Source organism: Cyrtonyx montezumae, unplaced genomic scaffold (genome assembly GCF_038088225.1).
Source record: "Cyrtonyx montezumae isolate F1298 unplaced genomic scaffold, pur_monq_1.0 scaffold_14, whole genome shotgun sequence".
NCBI classification, from domain to species: domain Eukaryota; kingdom Metazoa; phylum Chordata; class Aves; order Galliformes; family Odontophoridae; genus Cyrtonyx; species Cyrtonyx montezumae.
The window spans coordinates 6,213,992-6,233,786 of NW_027071870.1; the positions used below are offsets into that span (position 1 = coordinate 6,213,992).

Below are 19,795 nucleotides of genomic sequence, written 5' to 3' on the forward strand. Positions count from 1 at the left end.
CCACACATCGAAGTTGTGAAAATGATTTGAGTATTTAAATTCCTGCAATTTTAAAGTCACGATCAGATTGGAAAGAAGAGGAAAAAGAAAGAAGGGCAGCCGTGCAGCTCAAGACATCAAACTTAGCTAAGTCAAAGTAAGGAGCCTGGCTCCTTCAAAGGATAACTCAAAGTGTCCCAACTACATTTGTCTTCTGAACTGCCTGATGGAGGTCTCTCCTTCCCTCTCCCTGTCTCTCTCTGTTTTCCTCCTTGTCAGTTCCCCCTGACTCCCAGGAATTACTGAGAGAGAGAAGATGGCAGGGAAACAGGCGAGGTGCATCCCTGTAGTATACTGAATGTGGTATTTTACACCCAGCAGTGATTTTTCAGCTCCCATAGTTAAAAGTTCAGATATCAGCAATGACTTTTTCAGTTTAAGTCCGGTCTGCAGCTACACTGGAATCAAATATAAGACATGTACAGTTGTGGTGTTTTTGGCCCTAAGATGTTTCTCATATAAAATCAAGTGAGATCACTCTCCTGAAAAGCCTGTTCATGATTCAAAACTGAAAAAATATGGGAAATTCTCATCAAACGTTTTACTAAAATCCAGCACTGCACAGATCCTGCTACTGAAACCGGAGGCAAAAAGTTCCTCCGTTCATATGAATGTGTAAACTTCAATATATAGTCGATGTATGCTGATAATGTTTACAGAATTTATATATTCTGATTTAAAAAGCTTTTTCTTTTTTTTTTTACCAGCACTGAGTCATAAATTTCAACACATACTTGCAGTAAAAGACCAATACCTTGTGTTAGCAAGTAGCTCTTTTGCCGTATTTAGACTCAACACATTGTAATTGATCATAGAAGCAATCCTGATTCTAGGTAGGCTTGCTCAGCTAACACTGATGAAACAAGAAGAGAACTTTCAGTCTTCTTTTGGCACGCCGTGGTTAACAGCAAGGCGTGACCTACAAAAGAAGCCAGTTCTGTCCTGCCCTGCTGGGATAGGCCTCACAGAGCACGTGCTAATCAACCTTACCAGAATGGAAGAAATGATTTATTTAAGAACAGTAGATAATGTACGATATCAAAACACTCACAACAAATATAAGTAAAGAACCAGACTGCTGAGCTGTATAAATGATTTTGATTATGAGCACTTCTGGCAGTACAAAGGTAAATAAGTATCCCTTTCAGTAACCGAATAATTAGGAGTGCAAAATGAGATTTTTTTTTTACAGAGAATACTTTCTAAAACGTGTAAAATTAATCAGTGAGAAAAACAGAACCATCGACAAAACACACACGTCAGTTTAGGTTTTTGAAGTGTGCTTTTCTTTTCCCTGCATCTTTGTGCTATTTCTAACAGTACTGCAAAAAGAAAACATTATTCAGACAGAGAGCATCTCTGTAACTGAAGCAAATGTATGCAACAAGTTTAAGAAATCCAAATTATTACATCTTTGACAGTGTATGGAGTCAGTTCTCATTAGCATGCTCCCCCAGTTTCAACCTCATTTGATTTGATGCTTTCTAACCAGTTAAGAGTTAATATTCTTAGTTGTTTGAAAGGTAATTTGCAACATTTCAGATGATATTAACGCACTGTTTTCTGTCTTTTGATACTTTCATCATAACTGTAGCCCCTTCTATTGCAAATGTTTGATTTTACAATTGTCATTTGTCAGCCACTCCAGACGGCTGTTTCAGAACCAATACAGTTTATGCATGGGAAGTTTGATGTTGAAATAATATTTATTTACATTCCCAGAGTGAGATGGTTTAATATATTCATGCTGCTATAAAAGACCTGCTACAAAGCCTAATCGTATTTTGTGTATATACTATGTGTACAGAGAATCTTGCTTGTATTAAAATAAAAATGAGGTTCTAAGTATCAATTTATAAAAGTTATTTGTAAAACATTACAGTGTTTCATGAAGCCCTGTTTAATGAAGCATTAACAACTGGTAAACACCGTAGAAAAATCTTTTTCCAGAATGCATAGTAATAGTTCCCATCCGTTTTATTTCTGTTTGCATTTCACAGAGGAGCTTAGCTCACCACCCCAGCCCCTGCTCCCACTTCTCCTGCACTAGATAAGCCACTCACACGGCGAGAGATATCAGACAAAAGCGTGACTGAACATACTTGTCATCCAGGCACTGACCTGCTGTGAATATAAAAGCAATCAGACCTAAAAATGATGCTGCCCTTCCCCCAGCCCCGACTTTCTGCAACCTGTGGCTCTTTCCCAGCAGAACAGCTGGCAGACTGTAGCACTGCCATGGCAACGCTGCCGTCACCCGTTGGCTTGGCAACCAAGCAGCATTACCACATGCACTTCACATCTGAGCTGCTCTTAGGCTCACAGAGGTATTTTTCCAGGTTGTATTGCTAGATGCTTATTTACCCTTCAACTTAATAAATTTTGCAATAAAAAATCCTATACAGTCCTTATTTGCCAGTGAAACCAAATCTTCTTCCCTGCAGTCTTGCAAAGATCCCATATCCGTTCCTTGCAGAGCCCCAGCAGATGGATCAAATCTCTGCAGCAGCTTCAGCTGATGGAGCGCCAGCCCGGCTCCTCTCATGCCTTCTCCTCCAATATGAGGTTCCTTTGGAAGTAAGAAGAAAAGCAAATTACTGCATCAGTACAACGTCCCTGGTTTCCTACACGTACTGCTCTCCGTATTTGCAGAGCTGCCCAATTTAATGCAGACAAGCTAGGTTTGTGTCATGCACACAGCAGGGGAATTCAGAAGTAACATGGCCCTCCTTTTCTTGTCTTTATCTGGCAAGCACACATGAGTGCATAGAGCACGTCCAAGGAACTCTGGGATGCTGGTGGTATGGCCACGCCTGCTTAGCCTGCTACTTTAGTGACTGGAGCACTTATGGAGAATGGTGACATCCATAGGTCTAAATCAGTCCCAAAAGGTGAAATCCCCATCAGTCTCAAGAAGGCTGTTAGCAGCAGCCAACGCATCTGCAAGTTTTGGGTTTTTCACTTAAATGCTGAAGCCCTTCTGTGTAAAGAGCCAGAAGTGGTCAAAAAGAGATTCCTTAGTCTGTTACCCAGTAACAGTGGTAGAAATACCTTCACATAGAAAACTTCAACTGGAGAGAATGAAAGAACGCTGCCTAAAGAGGCATTGTTTAGGAAGATGATACACCAGAAAAATGTGGCACTTTAGATTTTCTATGTCATGTAATTGGACTGATGGGTAAATGGGAACAGCATTACCATCCCTGACATGTATGTATAGGACAGAGGAAGGAACAGCGTAGGTATCTGAAATCAGGAGGGCATTTGGCATCAAAATCGTAGGAGTGAGGCCTCCTCTCAGCATTCCCCATGACTCCTTTTCATTTAATAAAAAATGCTGATTCCTGGAAAAAGCTGATTCTTAGCCGGATCATTTATCTAATGCACTCAGTCAGGAGATAGAACAAGATCTGTAAAAGCTTGCATGGCAATACCAAAAGAAAGAACTCCCTTGTTAATCTGTAACGGAGAGCTTCTTGAGCCCTCAGCCTGCTAACACAGGAAGGAGCTCTCACCACCAGCACACCATGTCAGTTAACTGCTTAACATGCACTGCCAGCTGTAAGGCTGAGCAGCTGGGAGGCTGCCGCCCCATTCTCTTCCTTTCCTTTAATTGGATTTCAGTGCTTTCCAGGTAAGAGGCAAAAAGAGGCACCTGTTGCAAACTGAGAACAATTAATATACAAAAGGAGATAAGGGGTTGTGAGTTGAAGTACTGGAGCAGAAGGGTTGTTTTTTTTCAGGAAACAATACTGCACAGGGTGCAGTGACTTGCTCATTCAGAGAGTGGATTTACTCTCTGTCTCCTTTTTCCTTCCAGATCAGTTACTGCATTGAAGCTGATAGACGATACCATCTCCTGTGCATAAATCCCTTAGAGGCATTAAGTGTGCACAGGCACGGGATCAGCTGCCATGCAGTAACCTCCACCTCTGAGATCAATACCACTGGCTCCACCTCCTGTTTTGCCTCACACAGCCTGATTGCAAGACCTGTTGCCAAAGGGAGAATGTGGGAAACAGTGGACTGGGTATAAAGCAGGTGTCTGCTGGGAGAACAAAGAACATGGGGAATAAGTAAAGGAGTGTAAGGTGAGTCAACCCCAGGCTCCAGCTTCATGTTCATTGGAAAAGATCACCTCATGTGGGGAGCTGGTTCTATGATACAATAGATCATCTGTGAGTAAATAATTTAGTGTCATCTTATTTAAGCTATGCTATACACAAAACCTTAATCTTTATATAAATGTCACTTTTGTGTGACAAAGTGCTTTATTCAAGGTATATTACTGGTGAGGTAGCAAGTATTAAGTTGGAATCTTGCATGTAAGTTAATAGGACTTGTGTTTTGCTTTGTCACTGTACTGAGTACAATTTCTCGTGCTGTTAGCTTTGCTTAATGACCTCAGTTGAAAGAGCAAGATTTTAAAACAAATTAAATAGATGGAAAGTTTGAATTTGTACCAATGTGCAAAAGAACCCTGGCATATAAATCTTTAAGAAAAGCTTTGGTCCTCTTAAACCTTTGGCAGCCTTCATATATTTTCCTTTTGTACATCACTGTGTATTTTTCAAATGTATTCAGTTAAAAGATCCATTCAAACTCTTAAGACAGACACAAGCCATGAAGGAATGTACAAGTTAAACAGGAACCTGAGGTAGGCTTTCACAGTGCCATGATGATGACCACTAACCCACTCCAACTCATCTCACTGACAAAGGAGACGAGCACTGCGGACGTGTGGTCTGATGATAAACTGCCTCTAGGTTCTAATAAAGGGGATGCAATTTTGAAAGGTATGCAGTATGGATAAGAATTGCACTATCTCCTCTTAGGCACTTTTATGGTAGTCAGTGGCTCTAAAAAAGACAAAGTAGAGCCTTGGGCCACTGAACTTGAAATAAATCCATTCCCTTGTTCTTTATGTAACACAAAGATGGCTCCCATATAAAGAAAGAATAGCAGGAGAAATTTTAACCTGTCTGAGCGATCTTTTATCCCTGTGTGTGTTAAATGATTGTTGTACAAATCAAAACAGCCTCAGCACACAGTGGGAAACTACTTATTGTTCCCTAAACGAAGCTCAATTAAGCATGAAAAAAGGTTTGAAGAGCATCAGAAATTCTTGTATTATTTTTATCCATAGTGGTTAAAACTCTCTACTGTAGAGATTTATTGATGGTAAATACACTGAGCTCCCTTATGGTGCCAAAACAAGCTCATTGGCTTGTGTCAACTACCCTATAAATACCAGTACCTGAGGCTGAAGCTGGAGGCATGGAAAGGTTTCCAGGGCCCATGCAACTTGCTCCTCATTTTCAGAAAGTGTAATTGTACATGTACTATATACTAAAACACCTCCTGGCTTCAGCAATTTCACTGCCTGCAGGGAAAAAGAAACATTTCAGCTTATATTTAAAGGCAAAATGTTTCATACTAAGTAACAGTGACCAAGGAACTGCTAAGTTATAATATTAAAAATTAACACTTAAATCTTTCTGTCTAAAACAATATTAGGATGCTAATTCTTCTCAGGGAATACATTAAAGGTTCACACAGATTAGAAAGGCTTTTCTTTTCAAAATCAGCATTTCTTAATGATACCAAGATGATTCACCTCGTGGGATTTGTTATTTGTGCAGCTCTGCATATCTCATACAGATTAGTGTTGTTTTCATCACGTGCTGCCAAGCATGGATGGTTACACACTATTTCTGTTGGTGAAATTAGATGTCAGCTGTTCCATATATCTTGACTTCACTAACAAGGGCAGTTGTAATACGGCCTCCTGGCTTTGTGCTCCAGCATCTATTCCATATAGGACCACTGCAGGCTATGTGAGGAAGTGGTAGGAGCCCATGCTGCTGCACAGAAAACCCTTTCACCTGCTCTGTGACTTAGACCTTTCCAATTATTATAAACTGAAACTGACAAAACCAAAGGGAAAAAAAAATACAGTTTTTTGGTCACTATTGCTTACAGACACCTTTCCCATGCTCCAATGAACTGACTTCACCCAGAAGCAGATCTGGTGGAGCTGAAAGGCTTACAGAATGCTATCATAATCTTTACTTAAATGATAGGGTTTTATACAAGACAGGAGAACACTATCTTGTTTTATAAATATTTAAGTGTTCCTAAATGATTTCAACTTTTCTCCTAGTTGATTTCATCAGCTATGAAAGAGAGAAAACAAAGCTGAACATATGACTTAAGTTTTTTGGCTTGTTCTATGCAAGACCAGATGCAACAAAGGGAAACAAATCCATACAGAACATAAGAAAAATGCACTGCTTCCTCTAAGGTGAGAAAAGAAAGACGAATCTTTTGATGTATGGAGAGTATGAAACTGAAGGATTGCAATGGCTAGAAGTTAACATCAGACAGCTGAGCTCCACAGGGGCAGGCTGCACCCTAGCACACATCTGCAGAAGAACAAGTCTAAGTGTTCTGGGAACCATTGGTCCCCCGGGACAAAGGACAGCAGAAGAGCAGCTGGAAATCAGGCAAGATGCACAGACTTCAATTAAATTTAGGAATAAGCTGAGAACTGCAGATGGCTTTGTGACAGAAAAAACTCCAGTTGGAAAAATGAAACCTTAATAGAGCTATCCTGTGATGGAAAAGGAAGGAGGTTGGTACTTAATGGTTTCCAGTACCGTTCAGCAAATAAGAATGTGGTGTAGAAGCAGATAGGAACAATAACTAGGAATAAAACTTCTAGAAATGGGCAAACAACAGATGTGAAATGTATTTGGAAGAGGGACGTCCTGCAGAACAGCAGTTTGATGGAAGTGTGTAACAGAACTCTGGTGCTACATCTGCCCTGAATAGAAAGAACTTTGAAATGTGTTCATCCCAGCGCCTAACTGCTAAAAAGATATGGAAAATGAAGCAATATTCTGGCAAATGAAGGTAAGTTTTACAGTGCAAACTATGTATAAATTTAATTTATTAGAAATTAAATTAAATTTAACTACTCAATACATACCACACTGAAAAGCTTGCGTTGCAGTGGCTGGTAAGATGTCACTTCCTTTAAAGTTGAGGAATAAGCCATGTTTGGTCTCTGCCCCATCCCACTGCACGGAGCATCAAGAAGGATTCGATCAAACGATTCTGGTAAGAACGGAGGCCCTTCTGTAAAGAAAAAAACAGTAATGTAAAATGTCTTTTCTTTCCTTGTGAGTTCACCATAGGAAGTGGCAGGCTGCTACAGCTTTATTGCCATAAAACAATGAAGTTCTGTTGATAGTGTCTGCAAAAGCGGTCTCATCCAGAGATGTGTTTCATCACTGCTGGTGGTAGATGCTGTCTGATAGAAAAGGAATTACAGTTCTGTAGATTCAAACAATGCATACTCGCTTTTGACATCAATATTTTTCAGCTGTGATATTTTGAAAGTAAAATGTAAAAAACAAAAATGTTGAAGTAAGATTGGTCAGAGGTGCTAGGTGCACAGCTGTGTGTATAGGTTGTTAGGAAACACAGACAGCTCATAAGAGAACAAATCTTTACTGAGAGAAGCCTGTTAACCATTAAGACTGCCTTAAGTAATAAGAATCATAGAATCATAGGGGTTGGAAGGGACCTCAAGAGATTGAGTCCAACCCCCCTACCAAAGCAAGTTCCCTACACCAGGTGTAACATAAGGTGTATAGTAAGAACTGGACTGCCTATGCAACTCTTCATGTAATTCATACAGACAATAGAGCACTTAATAACAAGAAATGCTAGATGTTCTAATTCCAGTACGTGTTCTACATGTGCTGTTTCTGCAACGTAACAATTCAGAAGACAAGGATGGAAAAAGGCAGGTGCTGTTTCTGAATATTGCCTGGCCAGATAAAGAAATACGATCCTTCTATACCTGCAGAGCCCACCCTTTCACCTTTCCAAATCCCACTGCCTTAACAGCCCCAAAATGTCTATTGCTCTAGAGCTCAGGAGACTCTTCAGCTCATAATCACCAAGACAAAAGGAGCTCTGTATGTGTATCTGAGTAACCAATGAGGAAGAGAGACACTGATATGCATTGACTTCTTTCCTCTTCTGTTTCTCAAATATGCAAGCAGGTCACAAGTGAAAATGAGTAGATGACTTCACACTACTGCTTATGTAGCTTGTCCCACTATCACAAAATGAGACTCTTTTGGCACTATTGATTTATCTACCTCCGATTCATTACCACAGCCTTCAAAATATGTCATATGCCATAATTGCAGGGATGTACAGAAAAGCTTTTGTGATCTCTCAGTATTACAGCTAGCTCTCATTCAACTGTGCAAGTGCTACAAACCACCTACGATATCCTACATTCAGAGGTGATTAAGAAAAATACCTTAATTCCTGCAAAGCAGGAATAACTATAAGGGATGGGGACAAGAAAGGTGGGTTACACAATGTGATCCCTACTTAGGCTAACCAGTGACTGGAATAAAACAGAGTGAGAAAGAACAGCACACTTCACACAACCAACTAAAAATAATTTGGACAGCAGATACTGCTTAAATCGTCCCATCATGGGAACAGAACCAGTATCGTAAATACAGTACTTCAGAAAAGCAAATGAACTCAAAATAATACACTGTGCTTCTATATTACTTTCCCCTAAACAGCTGAACAAACATTAATGAACTAAACCTTACAATACTCCTGGGAGTTAGGTATTAATAACCCAATCTTACAGATAAGGATTTTGAGGCAGAAAAACCAAGCATTCTGCACGAGTAATTTATTTCTCAGACTAAGCAAAACAATTCAGAGCATGGAGTTATCACGAAAGAAGGTTCAAGGATTCATCAATCTTTGATACTATCTGGAAAGGGAATGCATTTCTTTTGAGCATATTAGGTTGTGATAAGGACAGATAGTTTAAGCTTTGTGTTTGCTTTATGGAGAAGCTGAAAACAACACAGAGAAGAAAATAAGAGGACTTCCAAAGGAAGTCTGCCAAGATCTCAGAAACTTATGGACCAGTGGCAGATGCAATACTATTGATAGAAAACTGACATTTATTCCAAATACTATTACCCAAATGGTTTACTTTACCTTGTTTATCCTCTTTATTCTCAGCTGACAGTGCCTTTGTTCCGTCGTAGCAAAATGCCTTTATACAATTCAGCTGTAGTAACTCAGCGTTCTGCTTAAGTTTTTTGACCTTGTTAGCTATCTTGTCCATTGCTATTACTTCACCCTGAAAAAAATGAGTTGTTGTTTTGTTTATTTTTAAATCAGAAGCACTGGGACTAAGTGGATATGCAGTTCCTGATTATTTTTTCCCTTCTCTTTGATCAGTGCAATGAGTGAAGCTTAGTTTTCCCTAAAGAATATTATTAGTAGTCATTGTTCACCCATGTTTTCCATTGGGGTAGATACTGGTCTGGAGCTCTACATACTCTGTCTGACATGATCAGTCTGAAATGGGAACCTATAATATCTGACTTCCAACAATTTTTGTTTGTATTTTCTTGTTTGTTATGTATCATTTCACTGAGCACAAAATTACATAAAAAAATTAATAATTTGTGAAAAGGTAAAGTCTCAAATATGTGGTAAAATAGGTCAACGGGTTTTAAATTTGCATGGAGATGTTATTATATACAGCTGAGTTCTTAGAAAAGGACACCCAGAGCTGTACCTCTGACTCAGGGTCATAAAATACCACTACACTTGTGGTAATAACAACTACTGCATCATTCCTTTCAGGTTGGAATAAAAATTCTCTTTTCCTCTGCAGGATAAATCAAAGCAGGCACACAGCACTACCTGCTAGATGAAATTTGTAAACAGGAAAGAAAGCATTTTTCAGTATCGTCACTGAAATCCAGAACAGTGATCATCCTTCAAAAACCAATAACTATGAATGGGCTTGCTATAATGATTAAGAACTGCTGGGAAAACAGGACAATTTTTTCTTATTTGGTGATAGCTCTCTACGAGAGAGCTATAGGAAAGAAAGAGAAAGAAGTTAGTGAAGGTATGCTGGTTGACTGTGGTGACCAGGTTAGCCAAGGTGTAGGTCTAGGACTGGAAAGAAAGAAAAGGAGTTACGTTGTTTCACTTGTATCTGGACACCAGCTGCTTTGAGCATTATCACTTCTAATATGAGATGACACCACTGCTTCTCCCTTTACCATCCAGCATGTTGTACATGCACACTAAGTTCTGATGGTGCTTAAAAGTTGTCAGGGCTGTTGCTGAAATGGTGGCTTTACTGCACGTGTGCTGTACTGTGGGCTTACTAAGGTAACTCCTTCTCATGCGAGGTGCTCACCAACAGGAGCAGATGAAATCCAGCAGGTCTCCCCCACCTGGCCCATTCCAGTCACTACTGGAAAAGTTTCCTTTAAGACATCTGGGGAACAATGGTGGTCTGGACTGGGCTCTGGACAGTAACAAATCCTCAAGATTTAACTATTCCCAATTCCTACTTTAATGCCAGGCATTCTTTTGGCACACAGCAGCAACCTGTGATTCCCATAAATCTTCAGTTTCATTAGTCCAGTGTATTTCTGAGCAACATGCAAGGCAACAAATTCTTCCATTACAAATAAGTGAAATCAAACGTATTTCAACCGATCAGTTTGCAGCACATCATGTCTTAAATGGGATGGTGACCTTCTGGTAGTCTGTGCTCATTTCAGTTACTAACAAAGCATACTGGTAAGCAGAGTGTTTGAGTTAGTGAATTAGTGGCTTGCTATTCTAAGTTATCTGTGTGCATTCTGACAGAGAAGTGATGTGAGCTGTTAAAATGATGGTGCTCAGACTTTTTTCACTGAGACAGAAAATGTTCAGCAACTTCTCTTACCTCATCGTGCATTAATGCTGCAACATGGGTCGTTTTTCCCCCAGGTGCAGCACACATGTCCAAAATTCGCTCTCCCGGTTGAGGGTTTAAAACATGGCTCACAACCACTGAAGGTAAGTTCTGTCATATAAAAACAAAACCAGGAGACTTCAAACATTATGGCTTATAATAGTCCTGCAATAAAGAATGAACAAAACATGTTAAAAATAAACATAAAATTCAGCAGTTAAGGAACTGCTGTCGGTTCCTTACTGGAAAATGAAATACTTAAGACAGAAGAAGTTTGAAGTCTCCATTGGCTCTGTCTATTGAAACCCACACGTGAGTATCTATGACTGAAGTTTAAGGATTTGTGACTAGGGAGGCTACACTGCTAAAACTGAAAATAAAATGAATTCATAGCACAATTCATACAGCAGTTCTGTTTATTACCAGTATTTTATACTTAGCTGGTTTATTGAAATGTATTGGTGTAGTTTAGGACCAAGTAATTAGATGAATAGGCAGGAGTTTAAACTTGCTGAATTAAGGTACTGAGAAGCTGAACTGTGCTAACTGTATGAGCAGAACAAATCTGAGTGACTGTTATCAAATGAAGTAATTTACTCTTTCGGGGAATATAACTGAAGAAGGGCTTATTTGAGATAAAACATTTTATTTACAGAGTTAGGTTCTGTAATGCATAGTGAATGTATGGAGTTACCAGTGCTCAGAGGACACTCACTGTTCTGCAACCAGTACAGATGTTTATTTTTGCAACAAACTTACCTGTAAAAATAAATGACTAGGAAGCACGCTGTCAAATGAAGGACTAAGATAGACTGGCTCTGTCATTCTTACACCTAACCCACTGAAAAACACGAAAAAATTTATTTCAAGTACCCAGGCGTATCATTTTTAACAGTATTAAAATCATTATGCATTAAAATCATATACATAGAAAGTTGAAACAAAACCTTACAAAAATGAAGCCAGTTATAAATCAGCTACTTTTACAATTTAGCAATTGATATTCTTTAAAATGACATCATTAAGTTGGATAAACCATTATAAAAACTTACATTTAAAATAGGAAATATCTATAGCTACAGGTTGCAGTTAGTAAGGACTTACGTTGTTCTGCCGTGTGAACTGAAAATGTCACTGCGACTCAGTTCTGAAATCCCATTTCCAAGGAAAACTTTGACTCCTTCAAATTCTTTGGCTCCTCTTTTACATTTCCCTTCAATATCTGAATATACTGAGACAAAATCTCCAGCTTTCACAACTGGGCAAAGAACAGAAATTTTGAATTTAATCTTATACTCGATAAGACAGTAAGGACCAAATAATTTAGGATTTTCAGTAGACTGCTTTGACTCCTATATCACAGCAAAATTTGGAGTTTCTTAAAAGACCTAACAGGCATCGACCCTGAAAGCATACACAGTGAATGACGACTATCAATTATTGAGAGCTATTAAGAACCACTAGGTCACAAATCAGACTTGTTTCTTAAGTAGTTAGACAAGCCTTTAGTTTATTTACTAGCTGAGTTTTATCTTGTCTCATCAGCACTGGAAGATGAAAAAAACACAAACTTCCATTTCCAAAGAAATTGGCATCAAAATTGAAGATTTTTTCATCAACAGAAAAAGAAGTTTCTATGAGACGTCTCATAGACAAACAATAAAAAAATTAATTACCAGTAGGGAAAAAATCCATTTTTCTAGATTTGTTACTTGGAATCTGACAGGATAGTAAAGTCAACTGCCATTGTGGCTACAGAAAGAGAAAATACTTCTTGAAATACTGTTCACTACATAATCAGCATACATTTATTACAGCACCACAAATCTGGAAAGTGTCACTAGCTCAAAAACAAACAAACAGAAACCCTAAAAAGACAGGTTTTACTTAATTTTCTTTAAAAAAGTTTTCCAAAATGAATATGAGAAAATGAAATCTTTGAGAACTAATACTTCACCTAGGATTTAAATACTGTAAGTGGAAGTTAAAGTGAGAAATAATTATATACCTTTTTCTATATGTATAGCACAGCAATATTGAAAATTTTCAACAAAAGCCAGATGAAATATGTATTTACGGTATAACATAAGATACATTTCAGCTGTGAACTGAAGACAATATGAATTACATTACTTATTGGAGGGGTGATGTTTTTTTCCTCCCTATTTAGAAGTTTAAAACGCAGAGAGCTCTTACATCTCGAAGCAGATATGATCCCAGGAACGTAAACATGTGCTCCTCGAAGTACTGCATACCCACACTGTGCTCCAACAATCACTTCAGACTCATGTTTTTTTAAGTCTTGCCTAAAAGCACAGAATGCAGTTCAGTTAACAAAACCAAAATATTGAAATAATATACCCCTTTCCCAAGTAAACTCTGTGGTTCGTAATTTGTTTTTCTGTCAGTAAAGAAGAAAAAATATGTAGCTATCATGTGGCCAATTAAAAAGTTTAATTTTAGTTCCAGAGGAATCAAAGGACAGAGGCAAAAAAAAAAACCAAACACTAACAGTTCTCAAAATAAACCAGATTGAGATATATTCTGCCACTATTAGAAACCTAGTACAGGAATATAAATAAATTATACTGAGATCAAGAAATAGTATCTATCCTTTCCTAGACTGTCGAGTGACTTTGTGTTTAACACCTGCTAAATACTTCCATAATACATATATGACAAGGCATGGGGCATTTGGGCAGTAAGAATTGAAGAAGAGAGTTACCCAAAGTAATTAGTGTAAACTTTTTCTGAACATTCTGTTCTTTTTATAATCAAACAAGTTTCTACAAAGACAATTGAATGTGAATGTAGTATTTACTGACTAGAACTGCTCGTTACCGATCTCTATCTAATCATGTTATAAACTGAAGTAGGATAGTCTCAATTATGAACAAGGTATTTCAAATAAAGTGTTCTTCAGTGAATTCCATAAAACAGTGAAGAAACTCCAAGGGGCAAACACAGATGTAACGATGGAAATAGCCAAGTTTAGCTTACAAACAAATAATCAATTTGAAGGGGATAACATTTATCCAGGAATCCTTTCAGCATCACTGATGCCAATCTCCTGAGGTCTCAGTGTGGACCAGATTCCAGGAGAAGAAAACACTGCTTTACCTATTTTACTCTGTAACTCTCTATCCAGCCCCCACAAAAATTTACTTCTTTGGTCTGCCACCTTCCCAGCACTCCAGAGAGGATGCAGTTACATTTTCCCTTTAATAACTTTATCTCTTAGAGAATTAACTGTCTCTGTGCTTTCTTGTATCCTCTAATGAATAAAACTATGACCCATTCAGATGGTGGCTGTCCTCTAGGTATCAATATAAATGAAGTTGTGCTTTGCTTACTGCCAGTTAGTTATCCTGTTTAAAATTAAATTTGTAAGTAAAATATGTATTATAGTATTTTAAGGTTAAACATTCAAACCTGGGCCCAATAGAAGGAATTAATAAGATGTCCTGGAGTTGTGGGTGCTCAAGAACTGGAACAGAGATTCCTTTAAATTGCTGTTACATTAAAACAAACAAACAACAACAAAAAAGAAGTACATTAAATAAGACTAAGAAACTAATATTTAACTCATTAATTAAATTGAAAACACTTTTTTTTTTTTTTTGGTTTACAAGCCAATGTTAAAATCTACTCATGCGCTGTATCTTAATATATATTTCAAGCTGGCAATACTTTTTCTATTTCTCTTTTCAACGTAAAATATACTGGGTACTGAGAGATGAGTTGTGCATAAAGTCGCAAAAGAAATGACAAGTTGCCACTTAAAAAAAAATATGGATTTGAGAAAGCTGTGTGCTTGCTCGAGGCTTTTAAGTGATGTGCCCCAAACACATAGAACTATAAATTACTGTGCATCTAATAAATGTTCTCTCTTAACAATGTAAATGATCCATCTGCATAACATTGTTAGAAAGTGTTACATAATTTTCTAATATAACCACTATTAGAAATACCAGAAGCTTATGAAAAGCCAAGCAATTCAGTTTTCAGCAAGGCATTTTCCCTCTAAGCAAAATATTATACTGCAGTACCCATTTCCAGATTCGAGCTAAAATTAGCATAACTCATTACCGTTCCAGCCAACAGAATGCTGTCAACTGCCTCTGCATCACAGAGGCATCTTGGCTCCTGTCATGCAACAGCTCCCTGTACACCCACTAACACCAACAATTCACTTGAAGATCTGGATCTTTTTAAAGAGACTGAAGATTTAGGATAGAACTTCCAAATAATCTAGCTCTTTGACATTGTGCCTTGTGTATTATCGAGAAAAACATGTTTAATTTAGGTAAGTAAAAATTGAAAAAATGATCAACAGATTAACAAGCAGGTAAAAAAAAAAAATAAGTATGGCTGCTGTAGGGCATCACTGTGGCAGCAGATTCTTCACCATACAGATCCTCTACATTTCCTAAACAGTTTTCAGAATAAAGTATTTATTCAAACTCCTTTAATCTTCACCAAAAATAAGTTGCCCAACACAGAATATTGAACTACAGATTTTAACTATTTCTTCTATCATCTTCTCCAGACTGAGATGCCTCCATTGTATTTACTACAGTGGTAACCCAGTCTCATCTAAGGTCTCTACCAGCCATTTAGAAAACAGTTGATTGTCGTTTTCCTTTTTTGTTAATTATCTTGGATGTATTAGATGCTGAACACTGCTAGACGATGAATTTCAATACTTAATGCCGACAGGAGATCAATATGACTATACAATGTTAATACCAGTGGACATGTATTAAGTTAAGGAATAGTTTGCAGTAATGAAAAGCTCTCTTAATCAGGCAAAAGATGAAACAACTTGCTATTTTTAGTTCAACAAAGAAATTGCACAAACCTTCTGGATCTCTTCAAGCAGCAATTTCTTCACATGTTTTACCGAGGCCAAGTTGGTATTAACTCTAACAGTTGTGATAGCTGGTGGATGAGATAGATGGCTTAACAGAGATTGATATTTACTCTCTGCCTCCTTCGTACCTAAAGCAGTTATAAGCTGACCAGGAAAGGAGAGATTTTAAAACAATGATTAAAGAGATTCACACAATAGCCTCTTGTCCTGTGGAAGCACAACTTAAAATAAACATCCAGCAGAAATGCAGGAATAATGGTTGTATGGTATGCAGTAGTGAGGAATGTCTACGCAACAAAGACCAAACTCCAGACACGACCTTGTAAGTTTCTAGAAAAGCACTTGCTGGAAAAATGGTCCTATTAGCCAGATCATTCCAATAGGAATATTCCAAGAGGGCGTGTGACTGAAGACTACTGTCTGTGAGTTCTGTAATGCTGTAGGAACTGTAGAAAGAATATATCTGAGAAGATGGACAAGCACATTCAAAAATATGAATTAACTCTTAAGCAAATATAGAAAAACATTTTTGTGTCACTTGACGTTAGGAAATCATAAGTTATCCATAGCATTTTTGATTTTGCTCTGGAGTAAGGGAGTATTTTTCATTAATATTCTCAATCATATATATGTGCTTAATTTCCAGCATGATCATCCTACAGTAGGATCCAAAACTGAAGCCTCAGGTTAAAACTCAACCCTTTAGGTTAAATATTTAACATTATTTTGAGCCAGCAGTCCTAAAGAATAGTTTTATAATATTAATAGAACTATATTTAAAAATCTGTGGATAACGACAAGATAATATCTTATTGTAAAGCACTAAGGTTACAGAAAATAATAAATATTAATAGTGTTTGATTAGAGTGGTATTTACTACGATTAGCAGTGATATCTGCTTCACATACCTCATTATTTCTGAAGACTTTGCTGAGATACTCTTCAACTTCATGTTGGAAAGAGATTTTGGGGAAAAAGGACATCTTCCTTTAGCATTTAAAATCTGCTGGTAGAGAAATGAAACGAGCAACATATTTTCTTGGCACTTCTCATCACAATGCTTAAGTTCACAGATGTAACATAGGATGTACCCACAAACTGAGCTGCACAACTTTCTGACTCTTTGTTTTAACATTGCAGTATTTTGAGTAAAATTCCAAACATTGATTGGATTATGACTGTAATGCTATTATTGCCTATCAGGTTTCAGCACAGGCTAAGTAGCAAGTCCAGCATTTGCAGCACTGAGCACTCACACTGCAAAGATGTTACCAGTATCTTTGATGTCATATGTTCCCCAGTTGAGGCTAACAGACAGTGTGTGTGGACAGTTATTTTTCTTTTTCATATGGGCTCAAAAAAAATACGGCAGCATGATAAATCAGTTTTATCTTGAGTGTGTTTAATTCACAGTAGGAAAAGAAGATCAGCTGACCCTTATGGGAAAATGTTTAAGCTGTCTGGTGAAAGATTACATTGTCCCTCCCCAAAGAACGTTTTACTTCTCTGTAATTTTCCCCTATTTCATCTCGTGACCAGAAACCAGTCACGAGTGATGTTCCCTGGGGTCAGTACTGGGGCCTGTTCTTCTCAGTATCTTCACTGATGACTTGGATGAGGGCACTGAGAGTAAGTTTGCAGATGACACCAAGTTGGGAGGAAGTGTCAGTCTGCCAGGGGTAGGAAGGCTCTACAGAGGGATTGGACAGGTTGGATAGCTGGGCTGAGGCCAATGGGATACAGATCAACAAGATCAAGTGCCTGGTCCTGTACTTCAGCCACAGCAACCCCAGGCAATGCCACAGGCTTGGGGGGGCAGAGTGGCTGGAACAGTGTGTAGAGGAAAGGGACATGGGGTGTTGGTGGATGCTTGGATGAACACGAGCCAGCAGTGTGCTCAGGTGGCCAAGGCAGCCAATGGCATCCTGGCTTGTATCACAATATACTGTCACCAGCAGGAGCAGAGAAGTGATCGTCCCTCTTCACTCCGCCCTGGTGAGGCTGCACCTCAACTACTGTGTTCAGTTTTGGGCTCTTCACTACAAGAAAGAAATCAAGGCCCTGGAGTGTGTCCAGAGAAGGGCAAGAAAGCTGCTGAGGGATCTGGAACACAGGCCTTACGAGGAGTGGCTGAGAAGCTGGGATTGTTCAGACTGGAGAAGAAGAGGCTCAGGAGTGATCTTATTGCTCTCTACCTGAAGGGAGGTTGTGGTGAGGTGTGGGTTGGCATCTTCTCCCACGTAACTAGCCACAGGATTAGAGGGAATGTCCTCAATTGTGCGAGGGGAGATTCACATTGGACATTAAGAAAAGTTTGTTCTCCAAGAGCGGTCAGGCACTGGAATGGGCTGCCCAGGAAACACCCCCCATTCCTAGGGGTCTTCAATAAATGTTTAGCTGTTGTACTAAGGGGGATGGTTTAGAGGGGAAACACTGGTGGTAGGTGGATGGTTGGACTAGATGACCTCAGAGGTCTTTTCCAACCTTGGTTATTCTATGATCTGTGTTTTTAACAACAGTTAATGAACACTTACATTGAGTGTTTGGTTCAGGAATACATAATAAAAAAAGCAAAAAAGCCCTGAGTACTTCACAGGGCCTGGTACACAGTGTTACTACAGAAGAGCTGCTCTGTCATGAACAGTAAGGAGTATGGACTCAGCACATGTATTCATGTGGCAAACACAAGAAATCCACTATTGCTCTGTTTAGTTCAGGGAAGGGAACTGACACTGTAGGATGGCCTATCAGGAAACTCTCGAAGTGTTAGAAAGGAGACATTCTTTAATACCAGCACTAGATGCACGGAGATAATCCTATCATGCACAGTTAATACAAAAGGTCTTCAGATTATACATGTTCCTCGTGTTACAGAAGCAGAATTTTTCCAAAAGTTATATTACAAATGTAGAAGTTTCTCAGTTATGTTACATATGCAAGTTTCCCACAAGTAGGTTATATATTCAGTGACTGATTCCAAGCAGGACCTCCTATTTCTTTGACACAAAGACTCAGAAGAACTTCCTTATCTCCTTGGTTCAGAGACATAGCTCTTTCTCTTACCTAAACAAAAATTGCAGGGCAGGGGGATCCATTGATGAACACTAGTAAGCTTAACAATGTTACATCTTGTATCAGAAGAACCAGGGGATGGTTTGGGTTGGAAGAAACCCTTACAATCATCTAGTTCCACCACCCTACTATAGATAGGGACACCCCCATTGGACGAGGTTGCTCACAGCCCCATCCAGCCCGGCTCTGAATGCTTCCAGGGAGGGGGCATCCATAACCTCTATGGACAACGTGTTCCAGTGTCTCACCATCCTCATAGTAAAGAATTTCTTCCTAGTATCAAGTCTAAATCTGCTCTCTTTTAGTTTAAAGCCATTTCCCCTTGTCCTGTCACTACCTGCCCTTCTAAGTCCCTCCCCAAGAGGAAGAGCACACAAACAGTGAGCAATTCAGCTCAAACAAGCAGGGAAGAGCATAAAACCATTGTAAGCGACTGGGGATCTTTAAAAACATACAACCAGAGGTTCAGAGCACAACTGCACGTGGGCAGCTTCAATGCCAGCATCCCAGGAAAGATGCAGCACAGCTTTAGGCTCAGAGGGAGGTGATGACCTAACAAAAAGCTTTCAAATGAGGAAGGACAACGCAGTTTACACCCCCCCATGCTGGGATGGATAGTTGAATTCATCCTCTGACTACAATCGAGCTATCGCTGGGCTGTGAGATCAGCGCACGAGCGCGACTTCACGTCCACACCTTCTCCCCGCCCCCACCTCACGAGTCCCCGTCCCCACCTGGAACTCGCGCCGGGCCGCTCCCGCCTCCTCCGGCATAGGAACCGGAAGTCCCGCCCCCTAGGCGCAAGATGATTGGTTGGAGGCGGACAGGGCGGCGGCGGTGGCGGCCCGGCTGTAACCATGGCAACCGGAAAGGCTGGGGATGTTGCACTGCGGCCTAGCGCGGCTCACCGCACAGCCACCACCTGCGGGGGCGTACGTGATGACGCACGGAGTGACGCAGGGCGGGGCTTTGCTCATGCCCGCCTCTTC

The 19,795-nt window shown here is 39.3% G+C and overlaps 1 protein-coding gene across 2 annotated transcripts; it reads right to left on the reverse strand.

The window, feature by feature from the left end:
* Window positions 1–1,998: 1,998 nt before the first annotated feature.
* On the reverse strand, window positions 1,999–19,582 carry NSUN6 (NOP2/Sun RNA methyltransferase 6). Of its 2 annotated transcripts, none has more exons than XM_065731344.1 (12): window positions 19,541–19,582; window positions 16,643–16,740; window positions 15,723–15,878; window positions 14,294–14,373; window positions 13,058–13,167; window positions 11,966–12,119; window positions 11,621–11,702; window positions 10,853–10,972; window positions 9,091–9,235; window positions 7,031–7,179; window positions 5,297–5,422; window positions 1,999–2,608 (listed from the first exon to the last, which is right to left on the reverse strand). In XM_065731344.1, exons 2-12 carry the CDS (start codon window positions 16,715–16,717, stop codon window positions 2,396–2,398), a joined length of 1,410 nt encoding a protein of 469 aa, XP_065587416.1. In that variant the 5' UTR covers window positions 16,718–16,740; window positions 19,541–19,582; the 3' UTR covers window positions 1,999–2,395. The 2 variants fall into 2 exon arrangements, with proteins under 2 accessions (XP_065587416.1, XP_065587417.1); XM_065731345.1 differs by having other exon boundaries at window positions 16,643–16,737; window positions 19,541–19,570.
* Between the last annotated feature and the right edge of the window lie 213 nt (window positions 19,583–19,795).